General features: G+C 37.8%; 1 protein-coding gene across 1 annotated transcript in view; it reads left to right on the forward strand.

Moving 5' to 3' along the window:
- PDE3A (phosphodiesterase 3A) overlaps window positions 1-20,065 on the forward strand; it is a 257,664-nt gene that overhangs the window by 204,157 nt on the left and 33,442 nt on the right. The window contains exons 3-6 of the mRNA XM_040564288.1: window positions 6,490-6,750; window positions 9,512-9,666; window positions 14,332-14,447; window positions 17,694-17,913. Of these exons, the coding sequence (XP_040420222.1) occupies window positions 6,490-6,750; window positions 9,512-9,666; window positions 14,332-14,447; window positions 17,694-17,913 (752 nt within the window). The remainder of the gene's footprint in view (window positions 1-6,489; window positions 6,751-9,511; window positions 9,667-14,331; window positions 14,448-17,693; window positions 17,914-20,065) is intronic.

Consider the following 20,065-nt stretch of genomic DNA (forward strand, 5'->3'; position numbering starts at 1 on the left):
TCTTGTAAGAGAAGCAAGGTGTTTCTTCCTCAAAACCTGCCTCTTTCTGAAAGACTCCATATTCATGATTTGCAAAGTCATGACTATGCCGAATAGATTAAATGTTAGAGCCATTTAAAAATTGTGTTGTTTTCATACTGGTTTTCTGAACAAAGTAGGCTTATGTGATAGTGCCATCTGATGGTTTAAAGCAAATTTGACAGACGGGAAGAAGCACCAAAGATTATTATCTTCCTAGAAGTCTTGTTACAACGTATGATGGGATATCAGAGGAAGATCCAAATTAGTGGCCTTTTTTGGTAGTAACTGACTGGAAGCTTAACACAGAGAGGGATTATGGGGAGACAAGTATAAACCTGCTCCTCACTGTGCCCATAGCTCCCAGCACGTCTGCCTCCTCCTGACCGTGCACCTACAGGGCTGTTGTCAAGAAACGGGGTCATCGCACTGCAGCGAGTGCCGAGGGGGCACAGAATACAGCTCTACAGTGAGCTCCATTTTATTGGATCTTCTGTCTGCAGAACTACTAGTAAAAATTTCTGCTGGCTGCGCTTTGGTCCTAGGAGCCCCTACGGCATGGTGCAGGTGAATGCTCTGGCTGCGGGTGTACCATGTGTGTTGGTCTCAGCATTTCCTCCTAAGCTGAACTCTGGTCTGCTCAACTGTTACCAGGAAGGGCTCAGTTGTTATGGTGATGCCAGCCCAAATGCCGTGTACCCAGGGACAGAACTGTAATCCCTACGGCTCACACAAGATTGTTTTATGGTTACGTGCTTCTGGGTGCTTTAATGCATCAACAGCAAAATCAGTGGTCACACTGGTGATTAGGGAAGGTTTTCTCTGATCAGTGTGCTGGGACAAAAGGAAGGTGCTGTATTCTGTCCTACCAAAGAATATGCCTGTTTGACAGAGCTTGTGGCACGTTCACCTCCAGACAGAAGTGGAAATGCTATGCTTCACGAAAAAAGATCCTCAGAAATCTCCTAATTGTTCACAGGCAAAGAGAAAAACACAAATCTCATGTTAGGACAAGATAGGAATAAAATAAAAATAAGAAGTCTGAGTAAGATGGCAGTTCTGCAGCTTTAAATGCAGAAAAGCGGAATGTCAAAGAATTGTATGCATGCTTTTCTTTTCTCCTTAGTCATCCAGTGAAAGGTGGAGTAGTTAAGTTTGTGGCGCCTTTAAAATGATTCATTATTTCCATAGAAGCCAATTCATGTTTACCCTTCAAATCGCTCTGTGGACATTAAAATAATGGAGAATTATATTTGCTTTTAATTTTGTTTCCAGACAGCTTGGCCTGAGTGCTCATGATGTGACTTGGAAACTATATCAAATTGTGATTTATAGTTGCTCATAATTGTGTGAAGATTGAAGATATGCTGGATGCTGCTCTTTTCCTTTTTCTCCTCCCGCCTCCCCCATTCTTTCACTTACAGAGTGTTCTCAAGTGTAATGTGGTGAAAGGCCAGCATCTCTGCCTTTGATGCTTTTCCCTCTACAAGCCACAGCAAATGAATATTTTACTTTTTAACGTGAAGTTATGTGAAATGATTTGTGGTTTGTATTTGATAACTGTTTTATTTTTTCCTTTCTGATATTATTATGTTATTATTATGCTTAAATTTTGACTGTTTTGTGTAGTGTAGTCATGTTAGACATCCTTTATTGTGGGGTGGAGAGAGAGAAGTATTTTTTTAGTTAAGCTAGATGATTCCAGTTTCGTGTAAAACATATGCAGAACACTGATTGAGGAAAGGTGGGGGACAATTTTATTTGCAGTAGAGCATCCATTACGTATAAGAACATCAAATTTGGTTCACAGGTGGGTCAACTGATCAATTTATAAACCAAATTCATATATCAGGTCTTATGAATAAAGGATTCTGTTATTTTTATTTCTTTTTTTTTTTCTGCACAATTTTATCTGCTTTTTCCCCTAGTGAGTAAAAAACTATTCTCAGATTTTTTTTTTTTGCATAATATAATTTAGTAGAAGAAAACAAATGGGATTTTGCAAAATGTAATATAAAAGCATACAGAAGGTTATGCAAATTTTGAAAGTTTTTGTTCCAGCCATGTTATGGAATCCGAAATGAATTATTCAAGTCTGAAAATGCCAAGTGATCATTAAAATTTACCAGAACATTGTTTTCATATTACATTTAAGAGTGTTCCTAAAAGATAAAAGTTCCCTGCTCTGACAAAAATTGTCAGTGTGACAGTAGGACATGCTGCCTGTGATTTGGTATTGTAAGTTGGCGGCAATACAGGCACTTCATGGTATGTGAAAGTTTTCTTACAAGTTCCCAGTAAGCCCCCACCCATGCAAACATGGATGATTGCAGCTGGTGCTAGGAAGTGTGTGGGTCTGTCCCTGCTCTGTAATGCTTTCTACCGTCATATTGCCACTTTTTTTTTTTTTAATCCATATGACTTTTTTAGGAGAGAACCCCTTTCTTTTATTTCTGTACCTAAAATGAAGCCTGAATACAGACAAAAAATGGGAATCCACTGGGATTCCCAGGTGGTACCACAGCCTCAAATACCCACCTGAATGCCAGTTTAAAAATAGAAAGAAGGAAAAAACAAAATAAAATAAAACAAAATAAAATAATAATTAAAAATAAAAATAAAAACAATACCAACTGTTTTACAGCATTGTAAGGAACTTATATTACTCATTAACTTAGTTATCAAAGAGCATGTTTAGTTGGTGTGGTCTTACTTTTGTTTCTTGTCTGTTCAATTTCTTGTTCTCATACCCTAGAACTCTTTGGTTTTAGTCACTGCATGACATTGCTTAAATCAGAGTGAGAATGAAGTCACAAAGTGAGCAGCAAGCCAGCCTTCTCCAAAATTCTTGTGAGGAAACTGAATTCACAATTATTAGCATAGATTGATAAATGAATACTCACCAGTGTGAAATTAAAATTCACTTTAGCATGGCTGTTTGCTTTTGGTTGGTTGGTTTGGTTTGGTTTGTTCTTTTCTTTTATCAAGTTAGAGGGTCGTTTGTTTTTGTTGATTGCAAACATTATTCGTGCCTGTATTCCCGCGTATCTGGCCTTTGTGTTTAGATGAGTAAAATGGTTTGGAAAGAATCCAGATCAGTTCATGCAGGGGCTATGCACATTAATAGAAAACCACATATCAAATCTGAGCATAGATTTTGTATGCACTTTTACCCTTAAAAAAGACTGTACATATATCTGTACATGGGTGTATATGCATATATACTATGATGTCAATCTAAAATTGTCAGCAATTTACTGTTTTATATTAGAGAATCAAAGAATACAGTTTTTAAAAATGTTTCGTGCATTCAATTTGTAATAGTTTTAAGGAAATAGTCATTTAAGTATCAGTATTTTTATCTAGTCAGAGTAGTCTGATTGTATTCAAAGTTCATTCTGAAATTGATTAAATATTCAAACTGCCAGGAAAACAAACAAACAACAACAAATATTTTCCTATATAGAGGTTCAATTCAATTAAATTTTAGTATACAAACTATAAATTTAGCATGTGTTGTTAATGTGTTCATGTACTGAAAATGGTGAAAGAGAGAAGCCCTTCCTGCTTTTTTCTTAAAACCGAATTTAAGCATGATCTTTTCTCCTTTTAAATATGCTGTAAGGATTGAGTGTGGTAGTATTACAAGTATTTCAAACAAGACTGTACTACAATATATGATATTTATATTATAATAATTGCATATAATACAATATTTAACTTATTTCCCCTGGCAGGGACATGGGCAACAGCAGTGTTGCTGTTTGTAAGGTGCCTAACCTGATCTGAGTGCTGGCTGTCCTTGGCAGTGAGGTGCTGGCACAGCCCAGGGGCAGGATGATACCCAGCATGTGGCGTCCTTGTTTGGGGGCCCTGTGGCCCCTGCACCAGCTCCTCATGTAACACAGCAGAGCCTGGTGTTGGAGCTGGGCAAGCCTGATGGGTCACAGATTCAAGGCCTCCCCATGTGTCAGAGGCCGTGTGACAGAAATACACCATTGAGAAGAGCAAGGCTCTCCCTTGCCGCACTTGGTGCTTATCAACGAGAACAATGTTGGCTGCTTTGCAAAATATTAGTACTGCAGCACAAAATCTGGGCCTCTGCATATGACCCGCTGAGTCAGACGTGTTTACTTCATTGAAGTATTAATCTCTGTCTCTGATTGGCAGTCAACAACTCCAGGCTCCAGGCTTAATAGAATTTCAAACTGTAGATTATGCAGTTTTGCTGAAAGTATGAGGCTTCTATCGCACTTCGAATGATGTATTCTCCCTCTCTCCCCTTTGGTCTGTTTTACATGGTGGAGGCTAAGATAGATAATTAATTCCTCCTATTCCAAGCCTTGACTTTTAGTTTAAGAATTTTCTTTAGCATCTGCCAGAATCTTCAGCATGGACTCCTGAGAGATTAAGCAATGAAGAGAGCCATTAAATTAACTTCAGCCATTTTTTTTTTTTTCAGTAGGATGAAGAAGCGCTTCAGTATATCAAGTAGTTTCCTTTCTTTGTCATGATAGCAAATTAAAATCAACCAGAAATGTGAGGAAGAAGCAGTTTTTTCTGGTTGCATGGCAGGATGGGGAATGTGGAGTTCCATTTTCTGATACTGCCTTTGTGTGAACAAGAAGTAGGACATAAGGACTGGATCAGTGGAGTGAAACAGCTATTGCCAAGGACATGATACTCACACTATGCGATTGGGAAGGTAGAGTGGAGAGGTTTAGCTACACCTAGCTAATATATCAGTTTCCTTAGAATTGCTCTGCTATTGCTTGTGAAGCCTTTCATGAGAGTGAAGCTATGTAAAGCTCGGTTTTGCTGTTCTTTGATGTACTGTGAGGTCCATAAATGATGTCACTGGTGAGTCACTCCTGGCCAGGGCTCTGATCACTCTCCTGCTAAGCAGTCTGCCCAATTCTCCATGCTAAGTACCTGCCACTCCAAGAAGCCCATATGCTCTTTTCACAGGCATAACTTCCCCATTTGGAAAACTGCATATTATAGATTTCACTAAGATATACACAAAAACAGATGAGTACAAAATTGTCTGGAATGGAATCTCAGGCAAACTGCACATACGCCTACTGAAAAGTCCCAAACAGTAGGACTGGGTTTATGTTTCAGAAGCACAGCAAAGGAAAAATGTTCGGTCTTGGAGTGTTTTGAATCAGTGACTCCACATAGAATTTATGGTGATTTATAGCGCACCAGCTAGTGAGACTGAAATGTCACTGCTGTATTCATAGTTCAGAACCAACAAACAATGTGCCTGATGCCTTTCTATTTATTCTGCTTCTGTACAGATCCAGTCTCCCTCCTAGCAGATTTTAAAGATCCTCAGTCTTCTGCAATTGTATCATATAGTTGTCAATTCACAGATTTGATACCTATTGTGCTTTTGGCAATGGACTGTTTCTGTCAGTGGTAATATATTGCCCTACTGGGTTTCAGGAAGGATGGCAATTAGAGCTGCTGAATGTTGGGAAATCTGGAGAAGTTCAAAGATGCAGTTATGAATCAAGCCTCTTGTGCATGTGCTGGGAGCCCAGTGCTCCAGCTGTGTTAGATTCCCTGCGTGCGTGATGTGTGGCCTGGCTACATGTACAAAGGCAGTTTGCCTGGACCACAGTTCGTTTGCAGTGTGTAATGTGCAGAACAATTATGTATATGTACTGAGTAAGGTGTGCAAGATATGTCAGCGGTGCAAACTGCTTCTTGGTATTATTTCTGCTTACACATCACTTTGGTTAATAATTCTTTTTAAATAATATATGTGAAGTAGGTATATATTTCAAACCCAAGGGAGACTAAGGACCACCTGAACTGGTCATACAAGCCTGTAGAGTAATTATTCTCATTACTTCTGTCTGAATGAAAAAAGGACTGGAAAAATCCATTTCTTGCTCTATTTTGATTTTGGTATAACTGCCCAACACACACTTGGTTGGAGAAGAACATTGTGACCACTGCACCAGAATGCTATATTTTAACATCATGGAATTATTTTAAAAATCTCAGAATATGCTTGGGATTCATTTAATTCATCTAAGCATAATCACTGAATATAAATTACTTGTCCTAGATTCCTCTGTGGACAGTAGAAAAGCATCTTTCAAGACATCCTAAGCTATGTCTGCAAAATTATTCGTGCAAATAGCCCCTGGCCATTGACTATGTCTCTGTAGGGAGCCTGAACAATTCATTCAGATGGATTAAGTAAGCTGCAGGTGCTGAAAGCTGGGAAATCAGATATGATGAAATTCTAAACTCATCGCAGACTGTGAGCGTTATGCCTGATGCTTGATCTATTCAGCATGATTTATTTAAAGAATTATTTCATGCTATTAATTTTCCATTCTGTTTGTAATGGATTTAACAAAAGTTGCTAACAAAGTTCACCATTACCTCTGATACTGCTCAGGAGGTTGATTATTTCTGTTGCCTTACCTGTACTACTTTTGTTCTCTTCAGTCTTCTGGTACCAGTATCACAGTGGATATCGCTGTCATGGGAGAAGCACATGGGCTCATTACAGACCTTCTAGCAGACCCTTCATTGCCTCCCAATGTGTGTACTTCGCTGAGAACAGTGAGCAACCTGCTTAATACGCAGTTAACCTTCCAGGCCATCCACAAACCAAGGGTGAACCCTTTGGTGTCCTTCAGTGAGAACTACACTTGCTCTGACTCAGAGGAATGTCCAGAGAAAGGGGAAAAACTAGCTATTCCCAAGGTAAGTACTGGACAGTAACTCTGACCTTTCTTTAAGGGATAGCACTAGATTAATGGGAGATCTCTTTAGATTATCATTTTATGCACTAATCATACTCTCCAATATGTGAACAGTTAAACAGACTGTGGTTTTCATAGCAAGACAATCCCTGTGTATCTTTCAACTCATGGCCAGCTAAACTTTGGTTCAGGCATCTTTAGAAGATGATATTTGACAAAAGATAATTCACGCAGATGATGTGCATGTTTTCCTCGTGGGTGTTGGTTGGAGCTTAAGAGAGAGAAAAATGATCAGGAGCAGAACAAGCAAAAGCCTTTCAGCATCCGAATCACAAGTCTGCCCCATTAATTCTTACACAGAAATTCCCCTCACACTCAAAATATTTGAGCCGCTGCATGTGGGGTGACAATCAAACTCAATGAACAGCAGGGTATTAAGTAGTAATGTAAGGGACCTTTTTGCCCACTGTGAAGGTTGGAATTTTACATTTTTGTACAAATTTCAGCCTTTTCTTCCTTCCCTTAGCCAGGGGTGCAAAACCTGTAGAAGTCAATAAAAAAGTTGCTAGTGATGACCTCCATGGGCTTTGGACCAAGTTCAAAATGATATACCAAACAAACAGAAACAGATCACGACAATACTTAGTATGACAAATATTGTGAGCTCATGAGAAATAATCTTGAGACAAAAAAGAATACTGAACTGGAAAAATATATATATTACTGCCTTGACAGATGGCTTTAGGAATGCTCAGGAATTCAACAGGGATATTATCATTGTTAACCATCCACATTTAGGAAGTTAGGAGCTAGAAAGAATATATCAGCTTTGAAGAAGTTTGCATTGCATGTTCATTGCTAATTAGCTGTCCTGCGAGGCCTACATTTCACTGTCCAAACCAAACCAAACTACTTTTTTCATGCGATTTCACATGTACAATTAAATATATTGCACAGTAAATGCTTTTAATATTTGATAGTTCAAATGTCACAGACAGCATTCATTTTAGCATTTCCTGGCATCTGAATTGCAACACTTGTGATTCTTTTTTAAACCTATTTTAATGATGATAATTATTACCTTTCTTGCCTGTGTAGCAACTGCATATAAGTGGATGTTCACAGGTTTTGAAGCACATGTTCCAGTTAAGTTTAGTGTACATGTTTGTAATGGCTATACTCTAGGCTGTAAGGAGAAAAATTACATGGAATAATACTGCCATCACATGAGCAAACACAGTGAACACATACCAGTTTGTGATTGCATAACACCCAGTGAAAAGAGAAATGAAGGATGAAGAAATGAGTTAATGCTACAGAGGAGTAATTTGACTGAAGAATTCACTGACCTGAATGCATTATGGTTCATAAAACTAATGTTTGCAGTCCTTTATTTGTGTGTCTAAATATAGATTTAGGGTCTTTACCTTAAGCATCTGACACTGAGTATTTTGGGTATGGAGTTAACATGTTAACATATTTATCTGTATGCTTGAGCTTCAGACCCACATGTATCTTCCATCTTATCTCTCTTAACCCTCTGGCAGAGTCAAAGCTCTCTATTGCAGAGACATTTATTTTAGTTCTTAACTATAAAAATGACATAATAATTACAAGAAAAACATCTTATAAAATCATGGTAGAATCCTCCACAAAGACTCTTTATCATCATCCCTTATTATCTGTCTGCCTTTGAAAGCTTTGGAAAAATGATACAAGTCCTATTACTGGAGAAAAGGAAGAATCAGGTGAAAGAAAAATGTAAAGTGGCCAAGAAAAATCTTCTGTAAAGCGTTGCTTTTTGTAAGTTTTTCAAAATGTCAGATCATAAAAGTTTTATTATAAATTGGGGAGGTATAGCAGGAAAAAAAAAAGTAGAAGCTTCCCTACCTTATTTTTCTTACAGCCTTTCTGGCCTTGCCTTTTTGATATCTGAACATTCATGACATTTTAAATCACAGAACAGTTGAGGTTGGAAGTACCTCTGGAGATCATCTAGTCCAATTCTCCATCTCAAGCATTTTGAACCTGGAGCAAGTTCTCTAGGATAAACCTAGTTCAGGTTGCCTAGGACTATGTCCAACTAGATTTTGAATGTCTCCATGCAAGTAGAATCTACAACCTCTCTGGGAATCACTTCCAGTGTTCGATCATCCTCACAGTAATTTATTTATTTTTTTACATTTAAATGGAATTTCCTGTATTTTTGTGCCCACTGCCTATTATCCTATCACTGGATACCACTTCAGAAAGCCTGGCTCCATCTTCCTTCCCCTCCTTGCATTCAGGTATTTATTCACATTGATAAGATCTCCCTTAAGATTTCTCTTCTCCAGGCTGAACAATCATGGATCTCTCAGCCTATCTGTGTGTGGCAGATGCTTCAATCCCTCAGTCGTCTTTGTGGCCCTGATGACATGCCTTTGGCCACATCATTTCTAAAATTTCTGAAGAGCACTGTCAAAACTGGCTGACTCCAGTGACCTACAAGTGTTGAACATCTATGGCTATGGGGCTGTGGATGCATAGCTTTTCTGTAACTTAAAATAGGGAGGAAGGTCCAGACTCTCCAAGTGTTGAAAGCACCAGCCTGTGCTGATTTCAGTGCAGGTAGGCACTGTAATACCTGGGTAAATGCAGACCAAAGGTACCTCACCAGGTATCATCAGGCAGAATTAATCAAATGCTAGCAACGTTTTTCTTCTGCATGTTTAAAGCTTTTATAAGCCTATATAAACTCTAAGCACCTGATCTTTCTCTAGCGCTTACGGAGAAGTTTGCCTCCAGGACTGCTGAGACGAGTGTCCTCCACTTGGACCACAACAACGTCAGCCACAGGTTTACCTACACTGGAACCAGCCCCAGTGAGAAGAGATCGCAGTGCCAGCATCAAACCTCATGAATCACCTTCATCCAGGTTACAGATTACTTCATCTCTCTTTTATGACTGTCTTTGGGCATTATTTTTTTTTAGTTCTGTGCGATGATGTCCACTGTTTAAAAGTGCTGACTCCAAAATATGGAGTTAGAACAGCTCCATACTGTAGAAAAGAAACTGCATAAGTAGAAGAATAACTTCCACACATCTCCATGAGTTGGGTTACCAAAGAAGTGGCTTTCTCAATTTTAGTCAGATCATTTCCAGTTTGCTTCCTATTACTGGGAAGCAAAATGGAAAAAAAGAAAAAAAGAAAAAAAATCTATTTAAGCTAGCAAAGTGCAGAATTACATAATAAAACTGGAAACAATAAAAGGTTATGTGGTTAAAGTCCTCTTGATATGCAGATTGAGGTTTCCTCCATGGATGTTGCTTAGCCAAGAGGTGAATCTAACAGGTAATCCAAGTGCTGAACATCACTTTTAAGAACGCACATAATGATGTGTCCCTGTCAGTAAACCAGTTCATCTCCACCTTCTATAGACGGTAACTTCCAGAACACAAACCCTGATTTGGGGTAGAACTTCCTAACATATGCAGTTCAGTGTTTTCCTGTCCGTAGAAATAGTGTCATAAGACCCTACAGCACCGTACAAGCCCTGTGTCTCATGTACATAATTCCAGAATATCATGAGTGCTTAGGGCTCCCTAAATGAACTCATGTAAATACAACACCAGCACTGGATGGTAAATGAAAAACATTGAATTAGATAAGTCAAAAAGTGATTTAACAGAAAGAAGGGGGTTTAATCTCTAAGTAGATTTGTTATCATTGCTTTATTTATTTATTTTTAAGTGTAATCTAGGAATAAAATTACAAAGGAAGAGTTACTACCAGAAGATGAAAGCAAAGCTGAAAATGAAAAGGGCAACATCAAGATTTCCTGCAAGAGCAGGTGCCACATTCCCTAATTTTGAAGCAGCGTTTAGCTTCTGGTATTCAGATTGAGATTTTGCCATTATATTGTAATTCTGATATAGAAACAAACTCAAAAGCTAAAGTTGTAATTCATGTTTCTGTCAATATGCACAAGACTTCAAATCTTGTTGTTCCACCAGTAGATGATGTTTGAAAATATTCTTAAACCCAACTATCTAATCTAGTTAAAAAGTATTTCCTTACTTTCCACAAGAAGCAAATAAATACAGCTGTTTTATAGGGATGCAAACTGTCGTCTTTTATTTATGATTTATTTACTAATTTATTTAAGATGCCCCATATTTTCAAGGGTTCTGTAAGCAGATGCTGATACTGAGAGAATCACAACTACAAAGTAATACTTAATAAAGCTTTGAAATGGATTGCAGCAAAATCTCTGGAGGAAATGTACATTAATTGTTTGTCTTGCCAGAAAAAGTTCTGGATTCAATAATGACACATATACTTCATAAGGGTATGTTCATATAGCGCATCGTAGAAACAGAGCACTAGATCCACAAAGAGGTTTACATGGGCCAAGTTAATGCCTAATTCATGTTGTGCTCAAACCCAAAATTTAGTTCCAGGTTGCTAAAGCATGTCCCTGAAAGTGTTCCAGAGTTACCCAGAAGCACAGTAGTCCTCACTTTTCTGAAGAGACGGGTTTTTAGCTGATGGCTATAGTTCCTCATGACTGACTATCTAAAATAGATATTTCCTACTTCCACTCATTCTCTTTTTCTAAGGGCCTAATCCATGAACCAGTATTATAAAATACATAAGCCTCTCATGAAATTGAAAGAGAAAAGTTGAGCCTGCTTACAGCCGATAGCTGACTGGTTTAGTGCATTTGTGGAGGACTACCCTAACCAAGTTGCCCCCCTGCCTAAGGTGGTTTAGACAAAGGTTCCTCACATTTTTGGACTTCCATGCTATGAGGTGGCCTCAGGTGAACTCTGTTTAGCCCTCCATGAGGGCAGCAGCATGTAATCCAGTAGCAACCAGTGAAGGAAGGAGTTGAATTGCTGTTAGTCTTTTGAGAAGGGTGCTTGTCTGTGAGAAAAGAGAGGCTTGGGTCCTAGGCATCATTAACTATGATATATTGTGTAGCTATTTCAACAGGATTTCCTCTTTTCTGGCTCCATTATTGTTTTTTATTATTATTATTCCAATCAGAACGGAGCAGAACCTTCAAAGGAAGGATGGAGAGTAGCCAGCCTTGCAGCCTAGTAGTTACAGTGCCACCCTGCAAGAATGAAATTCAGGTCCCCTCCCTACCTCACCAAGGGCTATGATCTTGGAGCTGTTGGGTGAGGACAGAGTGTGCAAACATGCTTTGCTACCAGGGAAGGAATTGCAGAGCAAAGGCACTGAAGTCAAGAACAGAATTTCAGGCTGTGGTCTCAGAAAACTTATGGTTTTTTTTTTGTTGTTTTGTTTTGTTTTGTTTTCTGCAATTCAAAATCTGGAGCCAGTAGTGGAGAATACAAAAGGACCTGAGAAGGCCCAACATCCTCAGTGTTTGCTGTTGGATGGCTTGGGTGAATATAGCCCTAGAGCACTGTTTTTCTTATACAGGGAGCCTAGGTGCTCAAGGCAGTCTGCAGAGTACACTTGAATGTCTGGTGCAAGAAAAATACATGGGTAGCCAAACTTCCCTTTGCAAGGAGTCCCATGTATCTAAGTAAAAGTAAATATAAAGAAGCCATAACCAAATGGAAATATTCTTCAGTTACCCGTCTGTGGTTCCCAGGGTGCGTTTGATTTATACTGTTGATCCCAGACTCTCACGTAGTATGTAAGCACCCTAAGATGGAAATCCAAGGAGGAAGGAGAGCTATTAAATATTATTGTTGGTCCTTTTCTGCAGTTGTTATATAACTATGCTTGATGAGCCAACTAAGCAGGCTATCAATTCTTCCTACGTTTAATGTCGCCAATTGTATAATTATAGCTCTGTCAAGCCTCCCAGCCTACTGTTTGCAGTTCTTCTTTTACAGTAGGAGAAACAATGAATTCCAGAAAGGGGAAAAAATGAAGCCCATAAGTAAGTCTAGCTTTAAAAATTCTGGCAGACCAATACATATTTGCTTTCAAGGAAAAGAATTTTGAACTGAAGGGGAAAAAAATCTTGATTATCTGCCACTTCCTCTGTACCAAATTCAAGCATGCCATAGAACACAGAAAAAGGATCTTTTCATAGTCTGGAAAATCACCTATAGGTTTTAATAGTCACAGATTTCCAAAAATCACCCTTAAAAATCAATGAACACCCTTAGGAGTTGGACTCGATGATCCTTATGGGTCCCTTCCAACTTGTGATATTCTGTGATTCTATGAAATCTCTGTTTAAGATTAGGAGTCTTGTTCTCCTGTATCCTTTTGTCACTAAAATGTTAAGACATGGTCCTCTTATAGTTTCAAATGATTTGGGAAAAATATCAAAGCTTCCATATTCCTGTCCTCAGTCATCTCTATATCGAGTGGATTTCCCTTAAGAAATCAAATTATGGGTTTGGGGTGTTTTTTTGTTCGTGTGTTTGGTTTTGTTTTTCTTTATGGTGGGCCAGTATTTAATATTCTTTCTACCAACTGACAATGCCTCACCCCCTCAAAAAAAAAAAAAGAATTTTCAAAAGACAAAAAACATTTTTATAGACAGTGCTTGCTCTTCCAAAACAGTGAAGTGTTAGTAGAGTTACGATGTTACATACTTTTTTTCTTTCAGAACACATTTTTTTGAAGTTTGACTAGGACTAAGCTGCTTTAAAAGGCTGTCTTCTGCCTTGTATGTCTTTTTATCACTTGGTGAGGGAAGGATGCAAGACTGTGAAGAAAAAAGTGGAGACTTAGAGGCCTAGTGGATCTGTGCAGAGAAGCGTTTGGCCTCATGATAAAACTCAGTGCTGCATCATTGCAAGAAGCTGACATTTGATGAGTGCCATTCCATGAACAATGATCAATACAATTCTCCTACTTTACAAAACTATTTTGTCTCTTCTGGTATACAGCCTTAAGGCTGAAACCATGCACCCATTTTGTATATAGAACCAACATTTGTTCATCATTGCCACACTCCTTATTACTTCAGAGAGTTTAGCTTGGATCCATGACGAACGTCTGCAGGGTCTGTTGGCAGGAGGTTTTTTTTGATTTGCACCATGTACTTAAACTGGTGACAGCATGAAGTGCTTCACCCAGCAACAAGGCACACCACCAGTGGCATCAGTGCAGGGCTCTGCTGAGCCTCTTTTGGCTTCCTGAGGAGCTCTTCTAGTGCCCAAAGGGTTAATGGGTATCTGTCTTCACAGTTGCAGTAGAGACATCGAGGAGACTGATTTTTCATTTATACTGAGAACTTCGGGTACTTCTGGTTGTTGTAAGGAGGCATTAAAAGAGAGTATAAATTTAACATATTTAAAGTCTTCTTTTAAGCCTCTTTGTACTGTCAGAACAATATACCGAAGACATCTTTGTATAAATAATGTGAATAGGGCTAAGCATTGAAGGAAGTCCAGCTTTGGAGTGCCTACATTGTAAACATTTTTTTCTGAATACTCCTCACAAATAACAATTCAGCCAGCAGATAGATGCTGGTTTACTCCTCAGCAATATTTTGCCATCTCAGTACCACATTGTTCTTACTGTGGCTTCTAATTTCTTCAGATTTTCCCTGTAGGCTTTCCCTATGTCAAACAACGTTTGTTTGCACTCTCATTTTACAGCACTGACTCCTGGAACAGCTCCCTTATGATGACAATCACAAAGAGCCGCTCCTTCTCCACATCTTATGCCATGTCTCCTACCAACCACCTGAATGCCAAAAGGCAGAGCCGGCAAGGTGAGTAGGTACCCATGACTTTGTCAGGCTCACTTAGCTCCCAGAAAACTTGGTGATTAGCACATGCAGCTGCTTTTGGTCTCTGTGTCTCTTCTTGTTTTTCCATCAGTATGAGTATAGTTTTTTACTTTATTTAAAAAAGCAGTGGCTTAAAATACTGTAACTCACAGTTATGCCATTGTAAATGTTTTGACATTTATGATTTATAGAGGTTAGTCATGACATGATGTGGCAAGTGTTATACTAAAGCTAGTTGTGAGTTATATCCATGCAATTCCAGTGACTACAATGGGGCTGAGAAAAGAGTGTTTTCTATAACATATGTTAAATCGAATGCCTTTGCATATTGCCTCACTGAGATTTCCTACATTAGCCCATTTGGAGCTGGAAGCAGCACGTGACCATTCTTACACAAAGATGTCCAAGACAAATCCATTATATAACTCATAGGTCTGTCACTGTACGTTCATTATCAAAAAAGTTCAGGTAGCTCTTACAGATCTTTAAAGAAGAGAAACGTGTTTTGTTTTGTAGTTTGTTTGTTTGTTTGTTTTACTTGGCATGTAGGGCCTTTAAAGAAACAAATTCTCTTTTAACTGAGAAGAAATGGAGAAGGTGACTTCCTCACTGATAATGGAACGTTCAATAAGACAGTCATGAAGTAGTCTTAATCTACAATGGCATGGTTCTCTTCCCTATACAAGGGAGGGATAAGATATAATTTACCCATGCTTTAAATTGCAGTTGAAAATGATCACAAGGCCTTCCTTTTTGTTTTAAATGAACCCATTTTTTTGTTTGTTTGCTTCTTTTGTTTGTTTGATTTTTGATTGATTGGTTGGTTGTTGTTGTTTTATTTTATTTTTCCAAACATAGAATAACGCTGGGATAATGTTATTCAGAGGTTCTCGTCACTGAGACATCAGATGGCAATTGATAGATGCCTGAGGCCTGACATTCAAAAAGTCAGGGAATCCAAACTTAGAAATGAATTTAAAGATATGGCTGCACAATTGTTCTGCATATCTAGCTCTGTCACATTACATCTCTTTTTCAAACTGAAGAGTCTATTAAATCTCCTCTTGTACGGAAGCTGTGTTATGCCATAGTGAAGATTAACTAACCCGGTATTATCTTAAAAGTGTAGCAAAAAGTCAAATTAAAAAGAAATAAAAATAAACTGGAATATAATGGAGATATACTACCAGGAATCCAGGAATTTATTGTAGAATTTAACAAAAGCAGTTTAGACTTGTGATTTTCAGAGATGAACCCATTAACTTGGAAAAGCATAGTTAATATTTTCTACTTGGAAAACGAGACTTAGCACACATATCAGTCAGCTTTACATTTCATCTGTTCCACTTTCAGAAAGCATTAGTAGCAATCTTTGCTGCCCAAAGATGTGAGCTAACCAATGATGAAGGGAGAGCTCCGTTCCATCACAAGCAATTCCTAGGGGCACCGATTCACAGAAGTAAAAATTTTGGCCCAGATTTTTATGCTGAAGATTGATATTTTGATGCTTTAAAATATTTACAATCATGCACTTTTAATTATGATTTGTTGTTATGTTCCAACTAAAGAATTGTTTCAATTTGCCATAATTATTATCAATTAAACATTTGTGTATTAGCTCCATTGGCAATATATACAAATTCCGCTCTAGGATTCGATCTAGTTAAATTTGTAAACCTATTAATTTACAAAATGTGTCTTTAATTATGCTTGAAAGCTTTAGCATTTTAAAATACTTCTAGCTATACCTGTTTTGGCAAAACTCTCAGGTAAGCTCAAATGTAAGTTCATGTCACATCAAAGTTAGGAATGTTATTGTGAAATTGTGTCATTGTTTAAGTTCCTTGGATTTGCTTTAAATTGTTGAAAGATGACCATATATATTTTACTCTTTGACAGTCATAAAGATTACCTGGTAGCATATACCTCAAAGATAGTTAATAATCCAACTCAATCCCTTGTGCAACTAACAGACTATGGAATGTTTTTAAAAACATATTTTCATTGGAAGGAAAGCAGATATCTCTAAGGATTAGAAAATCTAAAATAGAGGATATCTGTATTTTAATTACATTTCCATATCATGGCCATCTGATAATTTTTTAATTCCTTCATAGGCTGTATGTTTCTGATCTCAAGACTAGTGTAATATCTTAGTTGCAATTGTTGAATGAAGACAGCAATATATATAATGTTTTCTGAGGAAATTGCCAATCAAAATTTAGGTGATGTTGAATCTCAAAATTACACTGTAGCAACTTCACAGATTATTTTTAACTCTTGGATTGTCAACAGTAAATCATATTTTAAGCTGACATCACAGTAAATTATGGGGATAAAATGCTGGAACTTTGCATGTATATACTGCAAGGTTAGTATATCATAAACTTAGATCAATATAGGACCTTATTCTAAGTTAATTGTGTCTGGAATGCATTTAGGTAGTGGGCACAATTCAAACATAAAACCAGTTTGAAGTTCCCAAGGTCTTTGTCATTCAGCTCTGAAGATGAGCGTGGTAAATGAACTGGGGCTGTGTTCCTTCAAACTTTAGAACAAAGGTCAGGAGGTATGTCAATTTAAATACATTTCCTTTTAAGATAGATGTTGTTTGCTCCCCTGTACTTTATTGTAATGGGACCTTTCCAACTGAGACTGGAAAATATAAGGTGGATTCAAAGAGAAAAGGCATGGGTGTGGTGCTTAGGGACATAGTTTAGTGGTAGGTAGATTTGGCAGTGCTAGGTTAATGGTTGGAATTGATGATCTTAGAGGTCTTTTCCAACTGAAATGATTCCATGATTCTGTGATCTCACATGTAGAAGTTCAAATATGATAGGAATGTGGGTAAGCCTTTCTTGTCCCTCCTGTACAGGTGGAAACAGTGAAGCAAAGACATTCTGCAGAACAGTCTAGTTGGAGTCTGGTGCCTCTGTCACTAGAATATGGTGATACCTGTAGTGATGCCTCTTAAGCACATCTTTCATTTCATGCCTTTCAGCTAATGTCAGATCTTCAGAAGGCAGAAACAATTGATGATGATGGAGCTTCATCATTCTATGACAGCCATGAGCTTGACTCAGAGTAGAGGAGGGTTTTCTCTCTGTTTTTCATTTTGGAAGCTATGCTAGTGCCTGCATATTGCAAGAGGAGTATTTATGCATGGTGAACTCATACAACCATCTGCTGCTACTGTTAATTGACAAGGTTCTTCTTTTCTCTTGCCAGGTATCCCACCAAATATTTCACCTCTCACCTCCCCATGCCATTCACCTATTCAGGGGACGCCTGCTACAAGTCCTACCGGAAAAACATCATCTGTGTCATTTCCAGACTCTACAGATACTGACATGAAGCAAGGTTTAAAGCCACACAAAGTCTTAACTGCTACTCAGAGTGCACCTAGCCTGTCAGACCCTATCATCAGCCCCTCTGTTATCTGCAGCAGGTAAGATGGTAGTTTGACATGAGTTGGATCATTTCACATTGTCCCTGCAAACAAGCTCTTTTGGTGCATATGTAAATTCTCATAATCTGCTGCAGTATAGATATTTAACATTATTTAAGCACTTTTTAGCATGTGAGTGATTATGTGGATTGATGATACAAAGTGCTTTTATAGTGCAAGACAGTTAGCTACACTTTCAGCTTTTACTTGTTTGATTCATGAACAAATTCTACATCAATAACTTTCAGATCTGAAAGTTGGATTTCATGTTAACAACTTGAGTTTCTCATGCCATGCTGCTAACATGAACAGTCACAGGCCAAGTCTTTCAAAATGGGCACCTGAGGTTCGATACAAAAATCTGACTGCTAGGGTTTTAAAGCTGCTGTCCTGTAGCCCTGTGCTCAGTGTCTGTGATACAGGTGTTCTAGCAATGCCTGAAGAGTAAGTAATTTTGAGCACTGGCTCGAAAGGGGTGAATCCTGACCTCCCTAGGGTAATGTCAGGTTATATCCTACTAGGATTTTTTTCAGAAATCATCTGCAGATGAGTTCCTCCAACTGCTAAGAGTTACAGTAATAGTTTAACTTCACACTTTAAGGCAGCCCATTTTTAGGTTTGTAAAGTTAGATTATTAGAGTTTTCAGTATGTGTCTAGTTGCAAATACCAGTATTTAGAAGCCAGCTCCGGTGCAGTTTCAAGGTTACTTTACTGGTTAGATGTTACTTTTGGTCATAGTAGTGGGGTATTTGTGATTATCGGCTAGACAGCAGACAGCATGTCGTCTGACCAATATGCTGGGTTAAATGTTACCAAGGTACCAACTATCTTTGAAAATAGCTTTTAGTTTCTGGCTTCAGCCATGTGACTTAGGATTGCTGTGTTGTTTGTGTACAGGGCTAGGAAGTCTGCGAAAAACTCATAACTGAGTTTGCAAGCTTCCTGTAGGGAGCCATGTTCACTTGAATTCAGACTGGGATCCTGACAGGCTTTTAAGGCAAGGTTAGGTGGTTAAATAGAAATGAAGTGCTTTGCAAAGATATTGCAAAACTGGGATTTGCACTGATTCATCTGAAATGAAACCTATATTATACATAAGAACATATACATAAGTCCTGTTAAACTTCGCCTTTATTACTACATACGCAGATTATTATTACTTTAACTTTAAATTAACTTTAAATAAATTACTTTAACTAGTAACAGTTATTGCTGGCAATATTGTGTTAAAAAGAACAGGTATCTCATAAAAATAACAATAAATAAATAAATAAATAAATAAATAAAAACCCCGATCAATGTAAGACTGTTGTAGGTAGTAATGAAATATATTTTCTTGAGAGGTGTAGAATTTGATTTCAATATAACCACTGGTAAATGATTATTAACCTTTATATAGCTATTATCTTGTTTGATCTGTGGAAGTTGCATAGCATACTTTGGTTCTTAATTTCCTTGTTTTCAGATGCTTAGACTGTGTAAGAACTTCCAGTAGTGACATTGGCTGGCGTAGACTTTGTTGTTGATTATTTGAAACAAACACCTTATTTAAAATATTATGGTATAATGACTGCTAATAGAAATGACATCCACTATTATTAATAGTCACTGTCCCTTTAATGTCTATTGAAAAATCATAACCACTATCACATTTCTAGCCATTACTATACTGGGATGTCATATCCACAGACAGAAACTGAACTGCACATAAATAACGCACCCTTCAGTAATATAAGCACAATAAAGAAACAAACAAAAAAAAAACCAAAACATATAATATATATATATATATAAAGAAAACAAACAATTAAAAAAAACACACACACAATAAAGAGATGAAATGGCCAAGACAAACTGAGTTAAATTAGCAAAAACTGGAAAAGAATTTTTTCGTGTTTGAGTATTCACAGTGTAGCTTGCTGGTCTTCATGTTCATGTTGTGCAGTGCTCTAAATCTCCTGTAAAAAAAAAAAAAAAAAAAAAAAGGAAGCCTTGCTTGCTACAAAATAATACTAGAGTCAGCAAACCTCTGCCACCAACTCCTTCCCCCAACAACAACAAAAGAGGAAATAAAGTTTCAATGGATTCAGTGCTTTAAATCAGATCTACACAGGCAACGGCATCAAGACAGAAGTTTTACTTACATACAAA

The sequence above is a fragment of the Cygnus olor genome, chromosome 1, assembly GCF_009769625.2.
Source record: "Cygnus olor isolate bCygOlo1 chromosome 1, bCygOlo1.pri.v2, whole genome shotgun sequence".
Lineage (NCBI taxonomy): Eukaryota > Metazoa > Chordata > Aves > Anseriformes > Anatidae > Cygnus > Cygnus olor.